Consider the following 21,436-nt stretch of genomic DNA (forward strand, 5'->3'; position numbering starts at 1 on the left):
TTTTAAAGACTTAGCCTGATGGATACCAGTGTGAGTCCAAAGAGAGACATGTTGTTGTTTTTAAGACTCTCTATTATTTACAGCACATATTAATAATAATAACAGAACATTTTGGCAGAAAATAGTGTCCCATTTTACAGAGAGCCCCCTCTCACCCCTGGGCCATGGAACATAGCAAAACAAAATAGAAACTAATAACCTAAATAACGGAAAACTAATGAATGAATAATTATCTTATGATATATTACAACTAATAAATTGTATGCAAGTTACAGAATCTGTCTGGTCATTTAGGGCCTGTTTTATTCTAACCTTTGGTTTGGTGTTAATGTACAGCTGTCTTAACGGTCTGTAAATATGTTTAATGGTGAATTTTTTTTCATCCTACAGATCCTGTGGAATTTCCTGGGTTCTTGGAAGATGTGGCCTTATATGAATCTTCCATCATTCTTCTTAGTGTGTGCATATATTGATGTCTGTGTACAAACAAGTGAATAGCAATGCACATACAAACCTATACACACATCCATACTGCCAAAACTGACATACCGAACTGACAGATCAGAGCTACCAGCGCAAATGTGAAATTTTGTGTTTTTTATATATATATGTATGTATGTATAAAAAATATAAAAATTCAACATTGGGTATCAATCTTAACTTTATGGATCATGGATTAGTGCTGTCCTGCAGCACGTGGACTCCTCACACTGCCCAGAAAGTTACTCAGAGGAGGGGAGATGTTTAACCATCAAAATGAGTCACGGAGATCTGTGCCTAGTCGCATGTTTTGTGAGACATTTGAACACAATTACATCTTTGGAACAAAGGTTTTTTTTTTTCCATTTTTGTTTTGGGAATTGCTTGTACGAGCAATTGTAGTTATTTTATTTTCCTGTGTAGTTATTTTATTTTCCTGTGTAGTTTGTCAGTAATAACAGTAGTCTTATATACGTAGAGAGAGAACCCCCAGCCATATTTATATTGAAGAAACGATCTGGACTTTTCAGGCTTGACTTCCGCATAAGACAGGGCCTGGAGCGAGACGTGCGGATTTGCTGATTGGACTCTCTGCATGGGGTGGGGGGGGGGGGTTGACTCTTCCAGTCCAGTGTTAAATAGCAAGGCATGGGGACCCTGCAGTATTGTGCTCGACAAATTCTCTCTAGTGGCATATCTGTGTTAAAGAGAAGTACTATTTTAAGATAAATATTATATCGTGGGTTGCCCCTTCTCACTTATTTTCAAGCCAGGTGTGGAGGCTTGAGTTGACACGTGATCCTCGCCTTCTCCCTCTCACAGCGTGTCTGTAGTGCAGCGAGCCTGCTCTGTCAATGCACGTGCCCGTCCTCTATCCTGGTCTATGGCTGGCGCCCGAGTAAACAAAAGGGATTTCAGGAAGTTTAAAGTGACATGCTCTTTCCCTCCGTCTGGCATTTGACATTCCCCTTCTGCTTGTCCCTCCGGAAGAAATCGCGGCTTTCCGGGACCGTCGGCAGACCGGTTCCGCCGGAATCGGGGACGCAGCCCTTCCCGGAGTTAGCGCCGCCTTCCCAGCTTCTGCCCGCCGCGCCCTTTTCTTGGCACTGGCTTTCCGGAGCAAGCGTGTCGTAAAGCTACATGATCTATGTGTCCCAGTTCGTGCATAGGTAAAGGTCAGGATGTTATTTTATGTCAGATGAGCAAATTTAAATATATAAATATATATATTATATTTTTATCAAGCTATACATTTTAGGTGTTTAAAGAATTATAGCTGGGACTTCTTTTTTTTTTGTAGAAGGGAATAGATGCGATCCTTGATTTTTAAATCTCATAGGAGTCACCGTTCTGTTTAAATGTCCTCTCTGCTTCACAGTTCAATTCAGAAGGTGAATTTTTTTTTTTTTTTTTTTTTTTTTTTTCCTTAAGATCAACAGTAAAACGCAAACTAAGATTGTGAGGAACTTGCTCTCTATAGTACTCTGGATGAATTGGAGTAAAATTTGTCTTCTGATGTAATTCCACTTAAGCTGACATTAAGTGGAGCAGTCATTTTTAAGGTAACTATATATAGTTCACTCTGTTCACCTGAACAAATTCAGAGATGTCAGTGTGTCAAAAGCACAGATTTGCTTTTGAAAACGGGATGGCTTCTCGTCATGTGTGTGTGGTCTGTTCGAAGGCAAATGCTAATTACCAGCTATAGAGAGCAGGTGTATCCTTAGAATTTCACGTTTTGGTTGAAGAACTTCATGAAATGGGGAGAAGAGAATTTACCTTGTGGCATTACTTTCTGAAAATGGTGAGAACAAAGGTTTTTTTTTTGTTTTTTTTTTTTTTTTTTTTCTTCCTCCAGGTCGTGTAACTTGTATAGTTATAAGTGGACTTCCAATCTAGTCATTAGTGTGATGCTATTTGTTAACAAATGGACTCTTGGCCATTACGTTTGTGTGGTTACAGGAATGTCCACCCATCTTTCTTGAGGATTCTAGGGATGTTTGTGGTGTCAAATTGAAATGTAATGTCATTTCTGTTTTTGCGATTTTAATTTCCTTTTAAGGAAGGTTAGACACCATGTAATAACCCTGTACCCATTTTAAGGGTATATGCTTCTAAAGAATATTATTTTAGAGCATCAGGCTATGAGACTGGAGAACCTCCCTCATTCATAGTGGTTTGGAATGTATAGTTCAGATGCTGATGCTGACTGGTTCTGGATTTTTCAACTGAACAGGCATCAAGTTTACTCCTAAAAAACAAATCCGTTTTCCACACATGAATAATAGGTTTTAGGCTCCAAATGTGGCTGCAGTATCCTGAAATTTGTTGCGAAATGTGTAAATGAAAAACAGTGGGGGTGTTGCATGTCAGTAAAAAAAAACAAAAAAAGGAAAAAAAAGAGGGTTTCAATACATCCATATTCATGCCTGTTTGAATGCGACTGAATTCTCAGGCAATTACCAGTTCAAACAAAAAATGTATGTGCATTGTTAGTCTGGAATGGGGAAGTTCTTTTGAGTGATTTTCTTTCAAGTTCACATCTAAAAAATGTCAGTGGCCTTTTCATTCTAAAGACTTCAGATGTCATGATGGGAGGGTGAAACCTTTTCAGTGCCTGAATATGTTTTCAGATCAATCTGTTTGTTTTTAAAGAATAATGTGTCCTGTATTTCATGATGTACGGTACATCCTATTTTATGTGACTTAAAAAAGAAGTTAAAAATATACAAGAAGGAAATGGAACATTAAGACAAAAGAGCAAAACCTGTTTTTTTTGGTAGATGTTTTTAAACTGGATTTGATCGTTTCTCCAAGCTACTGTTTAGATAGTGCTGTGGAGTATATTTGTTGTCCTTTTTTTGTTCTTCCTTCCTCCTCCTCCCCTTCCTTACTGTGTGCAGCGGCCGCATGACTGACAGCCAGTCAGTGCTGCTCAAGACATGAGTTTGGAGACGCCTGGTTCGCCGTACAGTTCGCTGTTCTAACATCACAGCGTCGAGTGGCGCGGACTCGACAGTATGCAGCCCCTTCTGGTGATTTTAGAGAATTTAACAGTGCTCTCCTGAATCCAAGGTTGCTGCGTTTTCTTCCCACGGGAAGGCTGAACATTCTCGGTGAATCGTTGTAAAGTGCATCTCATGTGGAATGTTTTGCTGGTGGTGAAATTGTCTGACGCTAATAACAAAGGTGTATGCTGTCCTTCCAATCACATCGCGGATGCGCACTGCTACGGAACCCGGCGTCTCGTGTTTGCATTGAGGACACAAGTTTTGTGTTCTTAGAGTGCCTCCTGTCCTTGTCTTCTGTTCTGTCTCATACATATACATTATATATATGTATATAAAAATATACATATATATGATGTATATGTAGCTACTGAGAACTGTCCTGTATATAACAGTAATGTAGCAATAAATGTGCCATTTTTAATAACAGAATTATACTTTTTCAGTCTGTCTTTTGAAACTTGTATAATTAAAAAAATAAAAATAAGGGTTTGATCATTTTTTATTATTGATGATTTTTTGTAATATCTAGCAAACCCGTGATCCATTGGAAAAAAAATTAGTCTTAATTTCTACATCACGACAGTCATTCACAGTGACCTTTCAGTGCTGTTTATGCTGTGGTTTGGAGTGAATTATGGCATATAATGGTAAGCAGTTATTGTTCTATATATAATTTTAGGCTGCTCCAAATTCATTAATGCTCCAGTTAACTTTTATGTAGATGGTTTGAGGCAAATAAAATATTCCTAACTACAATAATCAGAGCTATTTCTTGAATTCTAACCATAAACCAAATGCCATGTTTATTCTGAGCAAATGCTATAGAGTGGGGAAAAGTGTGGATGGGCCAAAGTAATTTACAGTTCTGTTTGCATTACTTAAGCCTTTTATAAACAGATCTTTGTTATTGAATTGGGGTTTAGCACAAAATTAAATGTCACTTTAATAAAATGGCAGATTTGGGCTATGAGGTCCACAGGCATTTGCATTCATTTACTTAGCAGATACTTTTGTTCGACAGTGTGTAAATGAGCAAAGCATGGGGTTAGAGGCAGACCCAGACCCAGTGACGCTTTGATTGCCTGCACAGACTTGGAGGTATGACACCACACGGCTTCAGCTTCCTGCTCAGAATGTGCTTCCTAGAACATTCTAATGGTTGACAGACCTGGGAGCAAGGGTTGTAGAATATACCATACTGCAGGTTTCTGCAATTGCGGTCCTGGGAAGCCGGTTTGCTAAACTGATCACAGATTTCCCTGCTAAGACACCTACTAAACAAGGTGCTTGGCTGATTAGGGTGTTTGACCAGGGAAATCTGCAAACTGTTGGAATCCGGCCCTACAGGAGCGGATAAGGGGAACGTTTCCATGCTGTATAGCATGAATATACCAGCTTATACTCAAATAGTGGTTTCACAGATGAATCTATAGGCATATTTTCAAAGTTAATCTTAGGATTGCTTTTCCAGAATGGTTCGACAGATTTTTATTAGAATGCCACCTTTGACAGATTTTTTTTTTTTTTGTATATTTCATTGCACCTATTTTCCAAGTGCTAACACTTCGAGAGCCCAGCGTGCTGCAGTGCTGAATGCCATTATTTGTTGAAACTGCCCAATCTGAAATTCTACAAGCAGCAGAATCTTTAAAACAAAATTTCAGTTTCCCGGCAGATTAAAGAGAATATTTTTCATAGTTTTAAATGCAAGGTGAACCAAAAAAATGTAGCATGCTGTTGGGGTCCCTTATAAAATGCATGAAGGGAAATTGAGAAATCAACATTTAGTTTTAAGATTGCTGTAAGAATGTGAATTGCATATCTGAGGCTAGTTAATGATTCAGCTGAAACTGTTCGATGCTTATTTATAAACATGCCTATGTTGGAAGACTATAAGTCGCATCAAACTACCTGGGGCAAATCTCAAGGCTGGAGCCACCCTGGATAAAATAAGACTTAAAAATGTATTAATGAATGCGATAAACGTAACTTTTATGGTGGAATACAAATATACTCATATCATTGCACACTTGGCTGTTTGACCCCTGTATACATTCCTGCCCCCAATGGAAATTCAGTGGCATGTCTACTTCCTTTGTAACTCATCAAGATGACAACGAACAAGTGTAGACTCATTGTTCCCTGTTGACGAGTGTTATTCCCATGACTTCGTGTAGAAGTTTCGTGTGGTTAACATAGGTTTTACTCGATGTTCAAGTATATCTTCTAGTGTTATTCAGTGTGCTAAACTCTTTAAAATACTAAGGCTTTTGGTCTCTCCTCCTTTTTAAATTATGCATTTTTCCTCAGGGTTGCCAACTTCGGTCAGCTGGTCGGAGTGAGATTTTGACACGCATGTGCACTCATTTACATGTATGTAATAAAACTGTTACCTTGTAAACGGTATGTAGGGTATCTACTGCAACGCTTTTGAGGTAACTAATTTTAGGTGTGTAATGGAATAAAACAGATTCGCAGTAAGGTTTCATTCGTCAGCGTGAATGTCACACCAGATGCATGAGTTGGCAACCCTGTTGTCTAGTGCTAAAAGACGTTATTAGGACATGTTCACTGCTCTTCCTTTGGTATTTTCTGTGTATTTTAAAAGAATCTTAACACCATACACTAATTCGTAACGTCCTTCCAAATTAGCCGTTATATTTAGGAAGTATCTTCTACTGCTGTTCTAGCATTGAAGACTTATTCGCCCAAAAGTACTGGGTTTAGACGGAATTTTTAAATGCAAAAACTTAAGGCAGAATTTGTTGTGTTTAAATCAAACATAATTAAGCATTACGTGTTCGAACATACATGCATCACAACTGCGAAAGAAATGAGTACCTAACTACTTCATAGATAAATTCCGGTTATTCTGAACGGTTTAAAAAAGTGAAGTGGCTTGCGGCGTTGCAATCGTTATTCCGCATGCGCAGTGGAAAGGCCACGTTCCTTATTTTTGTGCAGGCGCTCAAGACGACTACAGGGGTCCTAGCGTAGTCGTCAGAACCTGTGTTGTGCTACAGAAGAAGGTCAAATTTAATCATGCTTACTAAAGCGATTGGACCCAAATATATTTCAGTCTTCAAAGCGTGGTAAGTTTGGGACAATTGCGTTCTGTGCCAGTGAACCGATATTAATACGGAGAGTGACTTTATTTCTCGTTACTGTGGCGAATGGCCCACCCTCTTAGTGTTCTTAGACTCTGACGCTGCTCCCACTAGTGGATAAAATACCACAGATGACATTTAATTATTTAGTGTAGATGCATATAGAGGGGATACTTACCTATGGCTATATACCAATATCCGTGAATATTTGATTTTTTTACGTTGATGCAAGTAGATAGTAAGATTCAGTCCATGGTTAACCCGATAGTTAATTATTTCTAAAGCGGTATGTGAGCAACCAGATTAAATACAACGTGTTATTAAATAGACATATCTGTTGTGATACAACGGAATGCATGATGTAATTTTAGTATTTACTCTGTTAAATGAATTTATCGTTTGCATTTTTATTGACAGGGTTCCCACAATGGTCGGCTGGGGCACAGTAGGTGCGGTGGGTTTAGTCCATTTCACAGACTGGAGAGTAATTCTGGATTATGTGCCTTACATAAATGGAAAATTCAAGAACGACGAATAGATGCACATCCTTGCGATGGACGGTGAGTTGGTATTCGAAAACTTCAATTTTTTTTAAAAGTCCGGATCACATAAGGAGAGCATTCAGGGCTTCCTTAGAAAAGTTTATGCTACAGTTCAATGGGTTTAAGCACTTGTTAAACGAAATAAATTACTGAAAGATACTGAACCATTTCAGTGTAGCGATGTACTACATTGCTTTTTAAAATTGTCTTGCAGACATACTGACTGTTTATTTGTCTATACAGGGCTGGAGTGTGCAGATGGTTGGGGGGTGCCCCTCTTCGTCTGTATTGAGCTTGGAGGCTTCCTGGCACAACCATGTGGGCTGGCGGCAGTGGGCACCGTCCATATTCCATTACTTTTCTGTTCATTTTTTGTAATTTATGTGAATAAACTTTACATTCAAAGCTATCTCTGTATATGTCCTATTCTGTTCCCGTCCTAAAAAATCATAATAACAAAAATTCAGTAAAGGTATTTTAAGCGTTTCTTATTTTAACCATGTGGGATGGGTTCCAAAATAATTACTAATTTATCTTACATCAGTTAAGATGTATTAAGTTTCTGATGAAGGGCTTAAATTAGTCTTTTCTATTCAAACAACACTATATTTTATGAGACACTGCTTTTTAAGAAATAAAATAGATATTTAAGGTCTGCTCGCTACACAAGGGTGGAACAAACAACCGCTCGTGGATGTGACGGTGTTTTTTGTTTTCTAATGACCAGTGCGCCTTGATCGGATGCCCATACAAGGCAGCTTACAGCCCAGCTGTTATATATTACCTTACATTGCCAACACAATAGCCCGTCGCGCATTCACAATAGCGTTTAAAAAACAGCTACTTTTGTAAACAGTCTTTGTAAATTTCTTCTAATTCTCAATGGAGATCCACTAAATTGGTCTGCATTTATTACCACACGTATTAGTTAGAGAAATGTGCTAATCGTGCCTGAGAATGTAATGCACCGCAGGAGTAATCGAGAGAAGTTCAACTTTTGCTGGAAAGTTGCGCTGGAATTTACATTATAAGTGACCGTCCGTAAGTCAGATGGTACAAATTTTCCTTGTTTGCACCTGTGTGCCATGGTATTTATTATAAAATTGTAGGCAAGTACATGTCAAAAACAAAGCTACAAAAATATGCATTCGTTGCGATTAATTTCTCTTTCACTGGATCAAATACTGTAAAAAAAAATCCCCGCCTCCTTCGGGTTCTATTGCATTACCAATTCTCCAAATCTGGCATCGTTTTTTCCATGCTACTTGCACAAATGATGTCCTTGATTCTCTCATCGAAGGGGGAGGGGAATGAGAGAGGGGAAGGAGAGAACGGATTAAGCGCATACACCAAAAGGGAGAAATCGAGGTAGTATGCGAAATGGACAAAAACGAGTAAGTAATGCCCGCGCAAAAAACTAGAAAAATAAATGGCGAGCAATATTTAGCTTTGTGTCGTAGTTATAAAGACAGCTAGTCGTGTAAAATGTTTTTTGTCTGTTTCATGCATGTCTGCAGTTGAGCCGGTGCAGACAGTGGCTTTCTGTATCTCTAAAGCTTTTGATATTGAAAAATCGCTTATAAACAGCATACCATTGCCAAGAAGGTTTGAAACTAGTAATGGTAATTTGAAAATCTTTTGTTTCTCAACAAACGTGCTCCGTTTGAGAACGGAAATTGTAATACTTCGCGAAAACAGATTTCTTTCTCTCGTTCTGTTAGAACAAACAATGCAAATATATATTTGATTATGTTAGTTTTAAATGCAAACTTCGGTTTCGCTGTACGTTTTCAGCCCTGCAAATATAAATTGGTGCAATATGGCGTGCACGCACGGTTTTCATCTGGCTGCATTTAATGATTTATAAATTTAAGAACAAGCTCGGATTAGTGCTTTGTTACGAATGACAAGACAGCAGTCGTGCAAATCAGTTCTTTATGTTGTTCCTAAAATAATGAATATGCCGTTTATGTTGAAATCACCTTATCTTCTAGCTTAATCGTTTACTGTGAGGAGATATCTAACTGCAGTTTAAGTATTTGCTTTTCTTTGATGTAAAACCTCTAAGAAAATACATTTAATTATTCCTCGATTTTGATGACACTAGCGTACTCTAAGTCAAATACACAGGTTGACGTTATGTATGACTCAAACTTAAAAAAATCATGCTGTAGGCTTTGAGTGTGTTTTAGAAGAATATCTTAAATTAACTTTTACACACCGCAGCGTCATCATCAGTTACACGATGGTGGAAAATGCTTCTTTTTTTTGAAGACATACACTGACGCCTAGCGGATGAATCCTTCTTTGCCCTATCTTGACAGGAGGGTCGTGATGCGGCTTAGTGACGGCGGAGGGATCTGCTGAGTGACAAAGGGAAAAAGATGCGATATAATTACTGGAAAGATAGCAAGCGCGCGGCTGAGGGAATCATGTGGTATTGAATACAAGAAAAATTAAGGTTTCTTAAAGCTGTAAAGTTAACGTTTTATTTATTCGGGTTGGGTGGGGGGGGAAGAGTACAAAGTCTCCACTTCAGCGGAATAAAACTCGGGAGAAGCATGGAGAGGAAAAGGTGGGAGTGCTCGGCTCTCCCCAAGGGCTGGCAAAGGGAAGAAGTGACCAGAAAGTCGGGTTTGTCTGCGGGGAAAAGCGATGTCTATTATTTTAGGTACTGAGTGAGGAGGAGATGGTGATACTATGTAGTTTTACGGGCAGTATTGTCGGACGGGGCAAAACGGGGCATGGGGGGGGCGTACAAACAAAGTTGGTGGGGGTGGTGCTATTTTGCGGCGTCAATGAATTTGCCTTTGGCTGCTATTTTTTTTTACTAATATTAGTTTCAACTAAAGACTTGTTTTCGTAATACTACAGGTTAAAAGCTGGGTACACGAGGTACTTGGCTGTTTTTGTTTCCTTTTGATGATGGCCGTTTGTGGGCGTCAGTGACTGCAAGCGGAGGGAGGGACTATGGCCACTATTGTTCCTTCCATCAACGGAATCGCATGCTTAGCTTACTATGCACAGGAAACGACCCGCGCTGTCCTTTTCTTAGCAGAAGCGAGGAAGAGGAGGAGGATCAGAGGCGAGGAAGGGGGGAGGCGGGTCGTGTGTATAGCTTGTGGTACCGTATGCTCGTTTTATTACGCTGCGCTGTGGTGCACGCACGCAAACTGGTTGATGGTCAGTAGCTATGGAGATTGTGAGCTGTTCCGGGGGGAGGGGGTCCTGCATGTGATGAATGCTACCTCGACGTCTCATTGTATTGTCAACCATGCAAAGTGTTTGTTAGGCCTTGCATACGCCGGTGCATCACCCGGGGGGGGGCGGGGCGGGGGGGTAGGCACTGATTAGCTGGAGGCTGGTCGCTTTCGGGCATAGTGATCCTGAGCTGCTAGGCCGGTGTGTCGGCATCCGCAAGAATGGCCGTCGCAACGCATTAGATTTAATATTGCGGCCTTTAAACCCCGAATAGCTGTCTGCTTTCACGTAATAATGTACGGGGCGCCAAAGTAACCGAAAGATAAATATGCAGGACTTTAACGCCGCAGTATGAAGTCGATCGTGCCGCTTTGCGACAAACAAGTTGCAGTGAGAGGCTAATTTTAACCGTTCATTTATTGGCACTCGACTTTTTATTCGCTCTTAGCAATTCGCCACACACAGCTCTTAAATGTGATCTTTAGATCTACCCAGTGTTCGTTATACGTAAAAATCACATAGATGTCTTTAGTTTTGTAGATTTTCCTGTCGTTCCTCCGACATTTGAATCAAAATATACCAATCTCACAAGAAAAGTATAATAAAAAACAAAAATTGGACGACAGTTTTTTTTTTTTCCCCCCCCATATTAAAAACAGATTATGGATTTGTTACGATCGACGATATTACATTTCAGATAGATTTATAGACAACACATTTCAGTATCTTCACCTTGGTGTTCAGGTTAAGTTTAAGCCCCCAGGGTAACAATTGCATGCCCATGTTTTTGCCCGTTTTCTGTTCATATCCATGTCTGGTTCCTGTGTTTGATATTGTCTGGACTTGTCTTTGGCTGGTAAACTGTCTTGCTAATATGCTTCTACTTTTGCATGTACGTGTGTGTTTGTATCTGCGGAACTGAAATAAATGCACATATCAGAATGCAGTTGTGAGTTTTGTGTCGCTCCCGCAGCTTTTCATATTCGCTGCTGCTTGCCCACCTGCTCTGATCTATCAGTGTCCGGCGCTGACGTGATGGGACACCGTAATGTGTGCTGTCCCCCTTTGTCTCCCCCAGCCCAGCTGGAAAGAAGTTCCGGAGCAAACCGCAGCTGGCCCGTTACCTGGGCAACTCCATGGACCTGAGCTCCTTTGACTTCCGCACCGGAAAGATGTTGATGAGTAAACTGAACAAGAATCGACAGAGAATTCGCTATGATAACAACAACCAGACAAAGGTAAAGGCTGAGGGAAGAGTGCGCGATAATTCCCTAAAGCTCCAGGCTGTGCTGCTGGTGCAAAGAGGGATCTGTATGCTGACAACATCACATAATCTCAGTCTCTTTCAGTGCTGTTGTTTTAAAAGAACTCTTCATGGGAATATTGTTCATACATGTAGAGTAGTCAATCTTGGGAATGGACGCTGCAATCTCTAGTTGTCCATATAAGTTAGTTACTAAGTATTTTATTATCAACCACATTTCACTCATGAATCATTTTCTTTTTTTAACCGTTCTTATGCTTGCTGCGTAAATACATTATTTGCCATCTAATGCTGTTCCTTTAGACCTGTCAGCCATGACGTTGTTGTCAGTTAAACCGCATTATGATCCTTAGCCAATGAAATATTTGTTTGGAAGTATGGTGAATGTGCAATTCTAAATGAATCAGTTGCCATGCTACTGCGCTATGTTACAGTAGTGGTCGATGAACAGCTAGCATTGTTTAAAAAAAAAAAAAAAAGATGGTAACTTGGCCAGATTTAGTATGTTACCAATCCGTTTTCACCTACAATATGTGCATTGTACACGTTTGACAAGCATTTGGCTTTAAGCATCAAAATGCATTCCATTAAGACATAGACGCACACGGCCGGGTATCGAAGGCTTGGCTTTTTTTTTTTCGACATCAGTAATCCCTCTTCCTCACACTGAACGCCACAGTCCCTGATTTCTGATGGGTTAACTTTTATGATAGACTTTCGGCCTGTTTGATCGCTGTTTGAGATGCGTGAGCTATGCAAGTGAACATTGTCATCCATGTTGCTGACAGTTTGAAGGCGCATAACCCATAAGAGGTTCTCACTTTGGCCTGTAGGTTTGCCTCTTGTATCACGTGCTGTTTAGGTACACAGTGTGTGTTCCCGGTTATTTCCTGCAAAAAGCATGAAAAGTCATTCAGCTGAAATGGAAAACTTAGTTTGGATTCTTTTTTCCGGATATGCAGACTAACACTTTTTTACAAGGTTGAGTTAAAAGGCTGTGATGTTTTAAAGATCAGCTAATGGACCAGGTTTCAAACACCATTTTCTTGTTGCGTAAACAGGATGTATTGAAAATCTTCTGTTTTTTTTCCAAACTGAGGTTAACAAGTACTGTTTTTGCTTCAAGGAAACAGTATTTCACAAACCTTCAGTTACTTATTAAGGGGGGAGGGCAGTTTCCTTGTTTGACAATGCAGACCTTTGTAACATGCAGACATTCTGAAGGCAAAAACTACTGTTCTGTAAGACTGACTTATTTGTCTCTCTTACGTTTCCTTCTGTTCATAATGATTTTTTAAAAACCATTCTTGGTAAAATTCTTCCGCTTGGCAGGTCGGTCTGGCAACTGCAGTTTATCTCAATTTGCATGGTTAATTTTTTTTCTCCCCAGTTCTTTATGGTTTGGATAGTTTCTGGTTGTTGGAGGAAAATGTTTTTAATCTCTGGACAACATATTCATCCAAAGATGATTAGAAAATTGTCCTTGTGCATTAGATGAAAATCGCCATTTTTGCAACTCCTCGATCATTATCTTCTCCCAAATGGAAATTTGTAGCGTGGTTTGTGTTCCTTAGAGTGTTTGCGATTCTTAGATATCGGGTGCATATAGCCATACTCCAGTTTCTCAGTACCCTCTTCACAGATGGTATTTTATTTTCCATTTATATAGAAATATATGGTCCCTCCCTCCTTAGTGTCCTCAAGAATCCTCTGTGCCAGCGCTTGGGGGTTGGGGGGTGGCTTTGAAATGATATTTCTAGGAGCCTGGTAACAATGAGACACATGGTTTGGCCGAGTAAATGTGAGGAATATGAGTTTCGTCTCATTTGTTACAAGGGCTGCAGTGGTTGGTGGATTAAATATGAGGAACGGCTCAAGTTGATCAAATTGCGGGGGGATTTTCCTCTAACAGTGTGGAGACCCCATATTTAAGGGGAATTACTCTGGGAAGAATATGAAATTCCTTTTGTATATTGCATCAGGCCTTCTAACTCTCCATCGAAAATTGTTGCATCAGTCTTGAACAGGCCTTTCCTATAGACTGTAGTTACCTGGAGATATTCCTCTTTGTGTTTGGTGAACTTCGAAAGTCAACTGAATTCCTGTTTTTCGGCACCCATGGAATCTTTTTTTTCTGATCATTATGCTGAAATTGAGAAGCTTTACTAAAGGGCATGATGTTTTGCATATAACCGGAGTGCACCCTGAGTGGTCTGAGAACTCCTTATTCGGTTCTTCTGTTGATAGTTGCTGTGGTCTTTTTGTTCAGACGTTACCTGTGCTGACATAGCAAGGCCGAAAGTGTGACCAAACTGAGCTGGTCGTCACTGCCATCTAATTGGTTGAAATGTACGGAGATACTGCTGATCTGTGTCGATATACATGGATTATCCATCCATTTTCCAAACCGCTCATTCTACTGGGTCGCGGGAGGTCCGGAGCCTATCCCCAAAGCAATGGGCACGAGGCAGGGAACAACCCAGGAGGGTTGCATTGCAGGGCACACTCATGCACCAGTCACTCACACATGCACTCCTACGGACAGTTTAGCAAGTCCAACTCTGTGTGTGACCCAGAACCCGGGTCCCAGAGGTGTGAGGCAACGGTGCTAACCACTGCACCCCCATGCTGCCCCTTGAAGGATATATATTTATTAGTAGTAGTATCACACGTTGTGATGTATTGATGCATTGTCAGTAACTCCTAACACAGATTTTCAAACTGCTAGGTAAAAAGAACATGGGCCAAAGCTTAATGTGCTATTTGGGTTTGGCTCATTTTTCTTTGCCCATGAGTGTAGAATGGCTGAATGGAATGGATTCGTAATGCAAATCAACACAAGCTAAAGTTAATTTTAGCTAGTGATTGATGCTAACGTAACGTGGCCATTCTGACAGAGGTGCTCGCACAAATAAGCGTCTCTTCAGTTTTGTCACTGTCTTGCTCCGAACCTAAAGTGAGCTGGAGCCACGCTAAAACAAGTGTCTTTGCGTAGTACAGGTCGGGTAAGGCCTGGTTCCTGTATGCCAGTGGAAAAGCACCATTTATTGTGGGTCAATGTTTTATTGTCCTTCCTTCTGCTCATTTAGATCAAGGCAGACTTGACTTTTGTTATGATTCCCTGCTGCTGCTTGTATGTTGCTGAAATTCACTGCTGAAGCTGCATTTATGTAAAGTAGTATTGACAAGGAACGGTCCTTTGATGGAAGGAGATTAACGATAAAAGGTTTCACTGACTGCATATGTACTGCCCTGGTCTGGCCTTATGCAGAATAGACACTTGCATTTCTCAGAGAAGGTCACAGTGGCATTTTTAAATAGTTTCTGTGGCTCATTCAGATTTTTAAACAACCTGATCATTGTGGAACGGAATGATTCTAGGTTTTTACAGCTGTTTAAATTCCCTAGTATTGAATGTTTGGTGGTGTTTACTTTTGTATCAGTATGTTTTTCAGCATTTTGCTGCATCGAAATCTTCCCAGAATGTCTCCCTATCCTGTTGAATAGCACCAAGCTGTAATGGACTGATGAGACAACATAAGCATGTTTATCAATTTTTTACTCTTTTTTTTTTTTTTGGTGTGAATATGATGCAAAGAACACCCCCTCCCTTCCCAAACCTCCATTGCTATCCATCCATCCATCCATCCATCCACTGTACCGGTTTGTCCTGTTCAGGGTCATGGGGGTCCAGTGCCTGTCCCAAAAGCTCTTAATATTCAAAAGCTATTCCAGTTAATAGTTGGCTGTCAGTAGAACTGCGGAATTGATTCACCGATGGCCATAGTGTATGCCAATAGTGCAGTTCAACACTTAACAGGTCTGCATTTTTGAGTTCGGTTGGCTGTTCGGCTAACGCTACTTTTGTTTGCACGCTGAAGGGAAAGCCTGACCTGAACACGTCATTACCAGTTCGACAAACTGCATCCATCTTCAAACAGCCTGTCACCAAGGTCACCAATCACCCCAGCAACAAGGTGAAGACAGACCCCCAGAAAGCAATTGACCAGCCAAGACAGGTAAACTGCAGTCTACAGTGTTAGACCCTAGAATTTGGGGAGGAGGTGGGGTGGGTGATGGTTCAACCATGAGTGAGAGTCATTTAAACACCCCCCCCCAGTCTAGTAAACTAGGTTATAGGCAGAAGATGGTCTGATGTGGTTATGCCTTAAGCCGGAACTCAAGTCTTGGCCCTCCATTCCAAATCCAGGCCTTGTTTTCATTTCTCCCAGGAAACTGTGATTTGACTAGCCTTCCTTGACAAAGCATGAAAGCATGGTCCTTAACTTTTACAGGTGGAAACATTTGCTGTATTAGCCGTTGTGTGTACGTGTTAGTAAAGGTTTTTTTTTTTTTTTTTTTTCCCTTTACATGGTGGATTGTTGAGAGTTATAAAAAAGATATGTCATTTTTTTTGGTCTGGAAGCTGTTAACTACAGCTCCTGGCTTATAATGTGCACTGTCCTATGTTATTTATGCCTGCAGCTGTTCTGGGAGAAGAAGCTTAGTGGCTTGAATGCGTTTGACATCGCGGAGGAGTTGGTGAAAACTATGGACCTTCCCAAGGGCCTTCAAGGTGAATGAGCGCAGGGGCTGGGTTGGCTGCGTTACATTCGCATCTATCCTAATCGCTCTGGGAACAGTCCAGCGTATTTGTTGTAGTTAACATTTTCAATTGCATGCATTTATCGCGCCTCAGGAGTTGGCCCGGGATGTACGGACAAGACCCTGCTTTCGGCCATCGCCAGCGCCCTGCACACCAGTGCCGCTCCCATTACGGGCCAGTTGTCGGCCGCTGTGGAGAAGAACCCGGGGGTGTGGCTCAACACATCGCAGCCCCTCTGCAAAGCCTTCATAGTAACGGATGAAGATATCAGGTACCCAGCCGGTTGCCACGGTCACATTGCATCTATGTGATGTGCGCTTCTTAATTCTGATTGGAGATTCTGCTAGGAGAGCAAGAGACCATGTGTAATGATTGTCTACCGTCTTTCTTCCGTTTACCCTGTATCATAACTGTTGGTGCAGAGAATGAGCAGGGTAGTCATGCTCTTTCACGTGTTTTTTTTTTTTCCCCACCTAATTGACACGGCGTGCTAATTTCATATGAAAACAAGTGTGTGACAGTTTGTCTGAGGCATTGCCTCTTTATCTCCAAAAGAAAAGGCTTTGAGGTTTACAGGCACCTTATCGTTTCCTGAACCAGGAAGCAGGAGGAGCTGGTGTATAGCGTGAGGAAAAAGCTGGAGGAGGCCCTGATGGCAGACATGCTGGCCCACGTGGAGGAGGCGTCCAACGACGGGGATGCGCTCAAAGAGGAAGGGAATGGAAACGACGACATGGAAACGGTATAGCAGAGGTAGGCTGCGCGAAGCTCTGCAAGGGACTCCTAGTGCTCAGCTGGTTCTCAGGTGGTGCCCAAGTGGCAGGTGCTGAGAAACAGCCTGAATTTCCACTGTTTGAAAGCAATGTATAACAGACGGTGAGTATTCATACAATAACTGGCATGCAACATTTTTGAGTTAAGATGTTTTTTTTTGTTTTTTTTTTAATGTTAGCATTAGTCAGTATTTATTTTAATGGAACATTAGCTAGCTACATTACAAAGCATTACTAATTAACATTTATAACTGCTCTATTTTTGCTGTGTATATTTTGTACATCACATGTACAGACGAACGTACAAAGAGGGGCATCGCACATTGTTTGTGTAAATCCACAAACAAGACATTGGTGGGGCTTAATAATCCCTGGATTTAGTCAGATGCAGCTCAATCAAAACTTCAGTTTCACGAGAGTCATTTGACTAAATATGTCACTGTCTCGAACATAAACTCGTGAGAGCAAGCACCAGTTTTTGATTGTGTACCCATAAGGAAACGTGTTACGGTTGCACTTTACAGACCAGCTACCAACATTGAATACAAATCAGTGGGCCACTCTTAAACTCTTTTTATATATCACACTTTTGTGTTTTGTGTGTGTTCCCCCTTTTTTAAAGTTGTATATAAGATTTAATAATTTACTCTGTACCACTGATGTAGCTTGCTTTCCCCAGCTCTACTGTAATTTCATTTCATGTTTTTCAGCAAATGCTAAAATCAAAGAAACATTTAACACTGGGGGGGGGGAAGTTTACATACACTGCATTGTAACCCCCTCCCCACATTCTGACATAATGGGTTTGCAGTTTCAAACTGGCAATTTTCAGGTGCTGCAGCCAGTTTTTAAGGCATGGCAACAGTTAATTCGCAGTGGAAAAGTACGGAATTGGTTTCAAATTACTCACCAGCGACCAACATTTCTTTGTTCTGTTTGGGACAATTCATATGGTATTGTGGCTGCCTGGCGTGGTCTTATCCAGAAGTAATGGCCCTAATTTTATGTGTATTAAACTACTGCCTCTTAAGTATTAACGTGTGGTGTTCTCGCATCGTTAATTGTAATTGTTACTGCTTTTTCTTTCTAATCATATAATTCATATTTTGAGGCATAGTCATTTACATTACATTTATTTAGCAAACACTTTTGTTCAAAGCAACTTATAAGTCAGAGAGCAGGGTGAGACAATGCCCTTGAGCAGTTGGTGTAACATCCCTCTGCCAGCCAAGGGATTCGAACCGGTGACCTTTAGCAAACAGGCAGAGAGTCTCGACCCATAGGACCCCGCTCTGTCTACCGATGAATTACCCTGGCAGACAGATAGGATTCTAGTTTTATAAAACTGAGCAAGTTAACTATTTATGCAACCTTATGCTGAACTAGAAAAATGTATAAATTGTTGGCGTAAAAGATTTGTCTCAAGTGCGTCAGCTTTGCCATTAGTGCCTCTTCCCTCGTCACCCCAGTAACTGCACTTGCCGTCATATTTTTCTGAGCAGAATATAAAATGAGTTAAATGTGTGTGAACTGGGCTCATGATGACAATGATATTCATTGCATGTTGGAAGAAATCAATATGCAGTTCAAACGGGATAAATCCCGGCCTTTTATAAGGTTTGCTGTAAAAGTCATAAACACCAATTCTCTATTCTGCAAGGGCATTAGAGATGGAATCTAAGTATACGAAGTCCTGAGAAGAAGTAAACATGGCTGTCTCCTCTGATAAGAGAACATGATACCACGACTGAGAAGGAGACCAGTGTAGCCGAGAACAAAGAAACGGTTCTTCATGTAACGTGTACTGAAGGTTTTAAGTAACACTGTTGCTCCTTGGGGCTTTTGAATATCTAAATGAGAAGTGGAGTGAAGGATGTCCTTTTTGTTTGACATTTTTATGTGTAAATGTAATCTTTTTTTGGGGGGGGGGGTTCCTTTGCAGCAGTGAGCATTAATTTTTATTGCATATTATGTTTAAAATTGATCAGATGTCAAATGTCTCGTGTATAGTGTACAGAATGAATAGTTCTGTTCATTTGTATAAATAGGTTGCTAATCAATAGGGAAAAGTCACTCATGAATGTCACGTATGCGCCAATTAAGAAAAAAAAACAATGGCAAAAAAATAGTGACTTTTGTAACCACATACCTAGCTGTACCAAAATGCCTCTCGCGATCAGTGATTGTAAAATGATTAATCACTCTTCCTGGACTTGCTAGTTAAAATATGTGTTAACTAGCTGCGGTAGTTCAGTGTGACAAAAGATGTCTGTGAAACCTTGTCTTTTTCTTTCAGGACTGGAGGGTGCAGTAGGGCTGCCTGGAACGCAGGATTACCCCTAGTTCTTCACAGGACCAAGACCCTGTACCAAACCAACAAACCACTGCTGTCCCTTTCCCTGACTCTGCCTTGTCCCCCAGCCTCTGACCCAGCACAGCATGGAGACATCTGGCCTCACTGCTAGGAGAATCTCCAGTTACAATCCTGAATCAAATTGATTAGTTACATGATGATAATATGAATCTTTCATTTTAAATAATATTTTATGGTGCAAAGTAATGGGAGAAGTTTACAGTAGGTCTGCGAAATCAGTGTTTTTTTTTTTTCCCCCTTTTAGTTTGACTTTTTATATACATTTTGCTTTTATGGACTAGGACTGTAACCGTGTTAACTAGGAATGGTATTATGACAATCTTGTCAACTGTGTCCAACCCATATACTTTCTTGTAAGAAAGACTTTTAAGAGGTGTGTTAAAAATTTGACGTCCAAATTTCTGATAACTGACTGGTTCTCTTGTCCCCTGTTTTTCTTTTGGATTTTCCTTCCAACCCATGAGATGTTAAGAGGGTGTAGTAGTAGTGTTTGTTTTATTTTGGAGGGGGGCGGGGCAGCCTAGTATTCAAGCCTTCTCCAGGTGTAAAGGAAGGACTCGAATGACTTGAAAGGGTAACAAAGTGCCACTTGTGTTTTTTTTTTTTTTTTACAAAATAAACTTTATTGGGCATGAAGGTGATAACGACCATTATTTCTTAATGGTTGCCAAAATGTATATTCAATATATATTTTTTTTTTTACCAAAGAAACTTAATCACATTTTTAGATATTAACTATCCTGTGCCGTCAGTCTGATCTACAGCTTGGTAAGATCTCATGTCACAGTGCTGCCATGCTACACCATCCATATTTATTTCTATGGTCTCGTGCCTCCAATTATGACTTAATTGATTTTTGGCTTGTTTAATAAATTGGGCTCTTTATGGCAGTACGGTATATCCCAGTTCCCAATTGTCATCGCATTATTCCGTATTTGCTAAGTGTGCTTGTCCTTGGAGCATGCCAACTCCTTTGTTTATTATACCTCTCAATTAACACATCCATCCTGTTTTAACATCCAGTCTGTTATAAATTGTGAACTTTGTCCTGTCACAAGTGCTGCTTCCTCTGTCCATCACTTAAGCTCGATGGAAATGATATAGTACAAAAAAAAACACGTTTGTTAATTCTCCCTCAGTTAATCTGCACCTTGGTAAAAACCTGATGAAAGAGAATGGTTGGAACACTTAAATATTTTTTTTGTTTTTGACAGTTACCTTTTAAAAAAAAAAAACGTTTTTTTTTTTTTCCAGTTGACCCACACAACATTACCATGTTGGTCTACATTTGTAAAACTGAGCGACTGATTAAAATGTTTGTGTATATCTAATGGGGTTTGTGTTTTTGTTCAGTGAATCACACTCTCAACTGGCTTTTTAGCTTACTGTTGTGATTAGCTTAACCCTTGTTTTACGTCATTTTGAAGGGATATTTTATTCCACAAATCTTTGATGGTGGCACGTTGTCTCAGCATTTCCCACTAGTCCCTCAGAACTCCAGAATTGAGGGTATGTGAAGTTTAAATGCGCGCCCCCTGTGCTCTGGCTACTCCGGTTCCTTTCTGCTGTCCAGAGACATGCGAAATTAGACTGTGTATGTATTTTCCGTGCAGAAGACTGGCATCTTTGGCCAGATTGTAGCCACCCTAACACCCCCCCCTCCCGCAACGTTCACCAGGATAAGTGGTTGTGGATTGATGGACTATCATGACGGTCATGGCTGTATGGAAGGATGATTTCCAGTCTAGTGCGGTTACGCTGCTGTTTTGAAGAAACACTGAGATCGCACATGAACTATTCAAATTAATCTGAAATGTAATACTTGCATGTAATGCGGTCACATATAGAAATTGTAAGTACACCGGTATTCAACTTAATACACTAAGCTGAAAGAATGTTTTCGAGTTACATCAGCTTAGCCAACTGTCTTATTTTACAATAAGGAAAAGTCCGATAGATTTGTAATAAGAAGGATCCCACCGGTTGTAAAATTTGTCACAATATTTATATATTTATTTTATTCCTGCAGAACGTGCTGTCATCTGTTCCGGTATTGCCATCTGCAATTTTCATGTTCA

General features: G+C 40.4%; 3 protein-coding genes across 21 annotated transcripts in view; all 3 read left to right on the top strand.

Annotated features, from left to right (window-relative positions):
• The window catches only part of tcf3b (transcription factor 3b), a 30,130-nt gene extending 26,139 nt beyond the window's left edge, over positions 1 to 3,991 (top strand). For all 4 annotated transcript variants that reach the window (XM_048976526.1, XM_048976528.1, XM_048976529.1 and 1 more), the window contains one exon: positions 391 to 3,991. The gene's annotated coding sequence lies outside the window, so the exon portion shown is untranslated. The remainder of the gene's footprint in view (positions 1 to 390) is intronic.
• A 2,464-nt stretch (positions 3,992 to 6,455) lies between these two features.
• Positions 6,456 to 7,549, top strand: LOC125708755 (cytochrome b-c1 complex subunit 10). Its single transcript, XM_048976530.1, has 3 exons — positions 6,456 to 6,583; positions 7,016 to 7,158; positions 7,384 to 7,549. Exons 1-2 carry the CDS (start codon positions 6,534 to 6,536, stop codon positions 7,134 to 7,136), a joined length of 171 nt encoding a protein of 56 aa, XP_048832487.1. The 5' UTR covers positions 6,456 to 6,533; the 3' UTR covers positions 7,137 to 7,158; positions 7,384 to 7,549.
• Positions 7,550 to 8,003: 454 nt separating this feature from the next.
• Positions 8,004 to 20,689, top strand: LOC125708949 (methyl-CpG-binding domain protein 3-like). Of its 16 annotated transcripts, XM_048976895.1 has the most exons (9): positions 8,004 to 8,181; positions 8,441 to 8,534; positions 10,196 to 10,264; positions 11,420 to 11,579; positions 15,487 to 15,624; positions 16,091 to 16,181; positions 16,305 to 16,482; positions 16,812 to 16,964; positions 19,281 to 20,689. In XM_048976895.1, the coding sequence occupies exons 2-8, from the start codon at positions 8,521 to 8,523 to the stop codon at positions 16,957 to 16,959; spliced, it is 798 nt and encodes a 265-aa protein (XP_048832852.1). In that variant the 5' UTR covers positions 8,004 to 8,181; positions 8,441 to 8,520; the 3' UTR covers positions 16,960 to 16,964; positions 19,281 to 20,689. The 16 variants fall into 16 exon arrangements, with proteins under 16 accessions (XP_048832852.1, XP_048832858.1, XP_048832861.1 ...); XM_048976901.1 differs by lacking the exon at positions 10,196 to 10,264 and having other exon boundaries at positions 8,008 to 8,181; XM_048976896.1 differs by lacking the exon at positions 8,004 to 8,181 and having other exon boundaries at positions 8,461 to 8,534; positions 10,199 to 10,264.
• The last annotated feature ends 747 nt before the right edge of the window (positions 20,690 to 21,436 follow it).

Source organism: Brienomyrus brachyistius, chromosome 15, assembly GCF_023856365.1.
Source record: "Brienomyrus brachyistius isolate T26 chromosome 15, BBRACH_0.4, whole genome shotgun sequence".
Lineage (NCBI taxonomy): Eukaryota > Metazoa > Chordata > Actinopteri > Osteoglossiformes > Mormyridae > Brienomyrus > Brienomyrus brachyistius.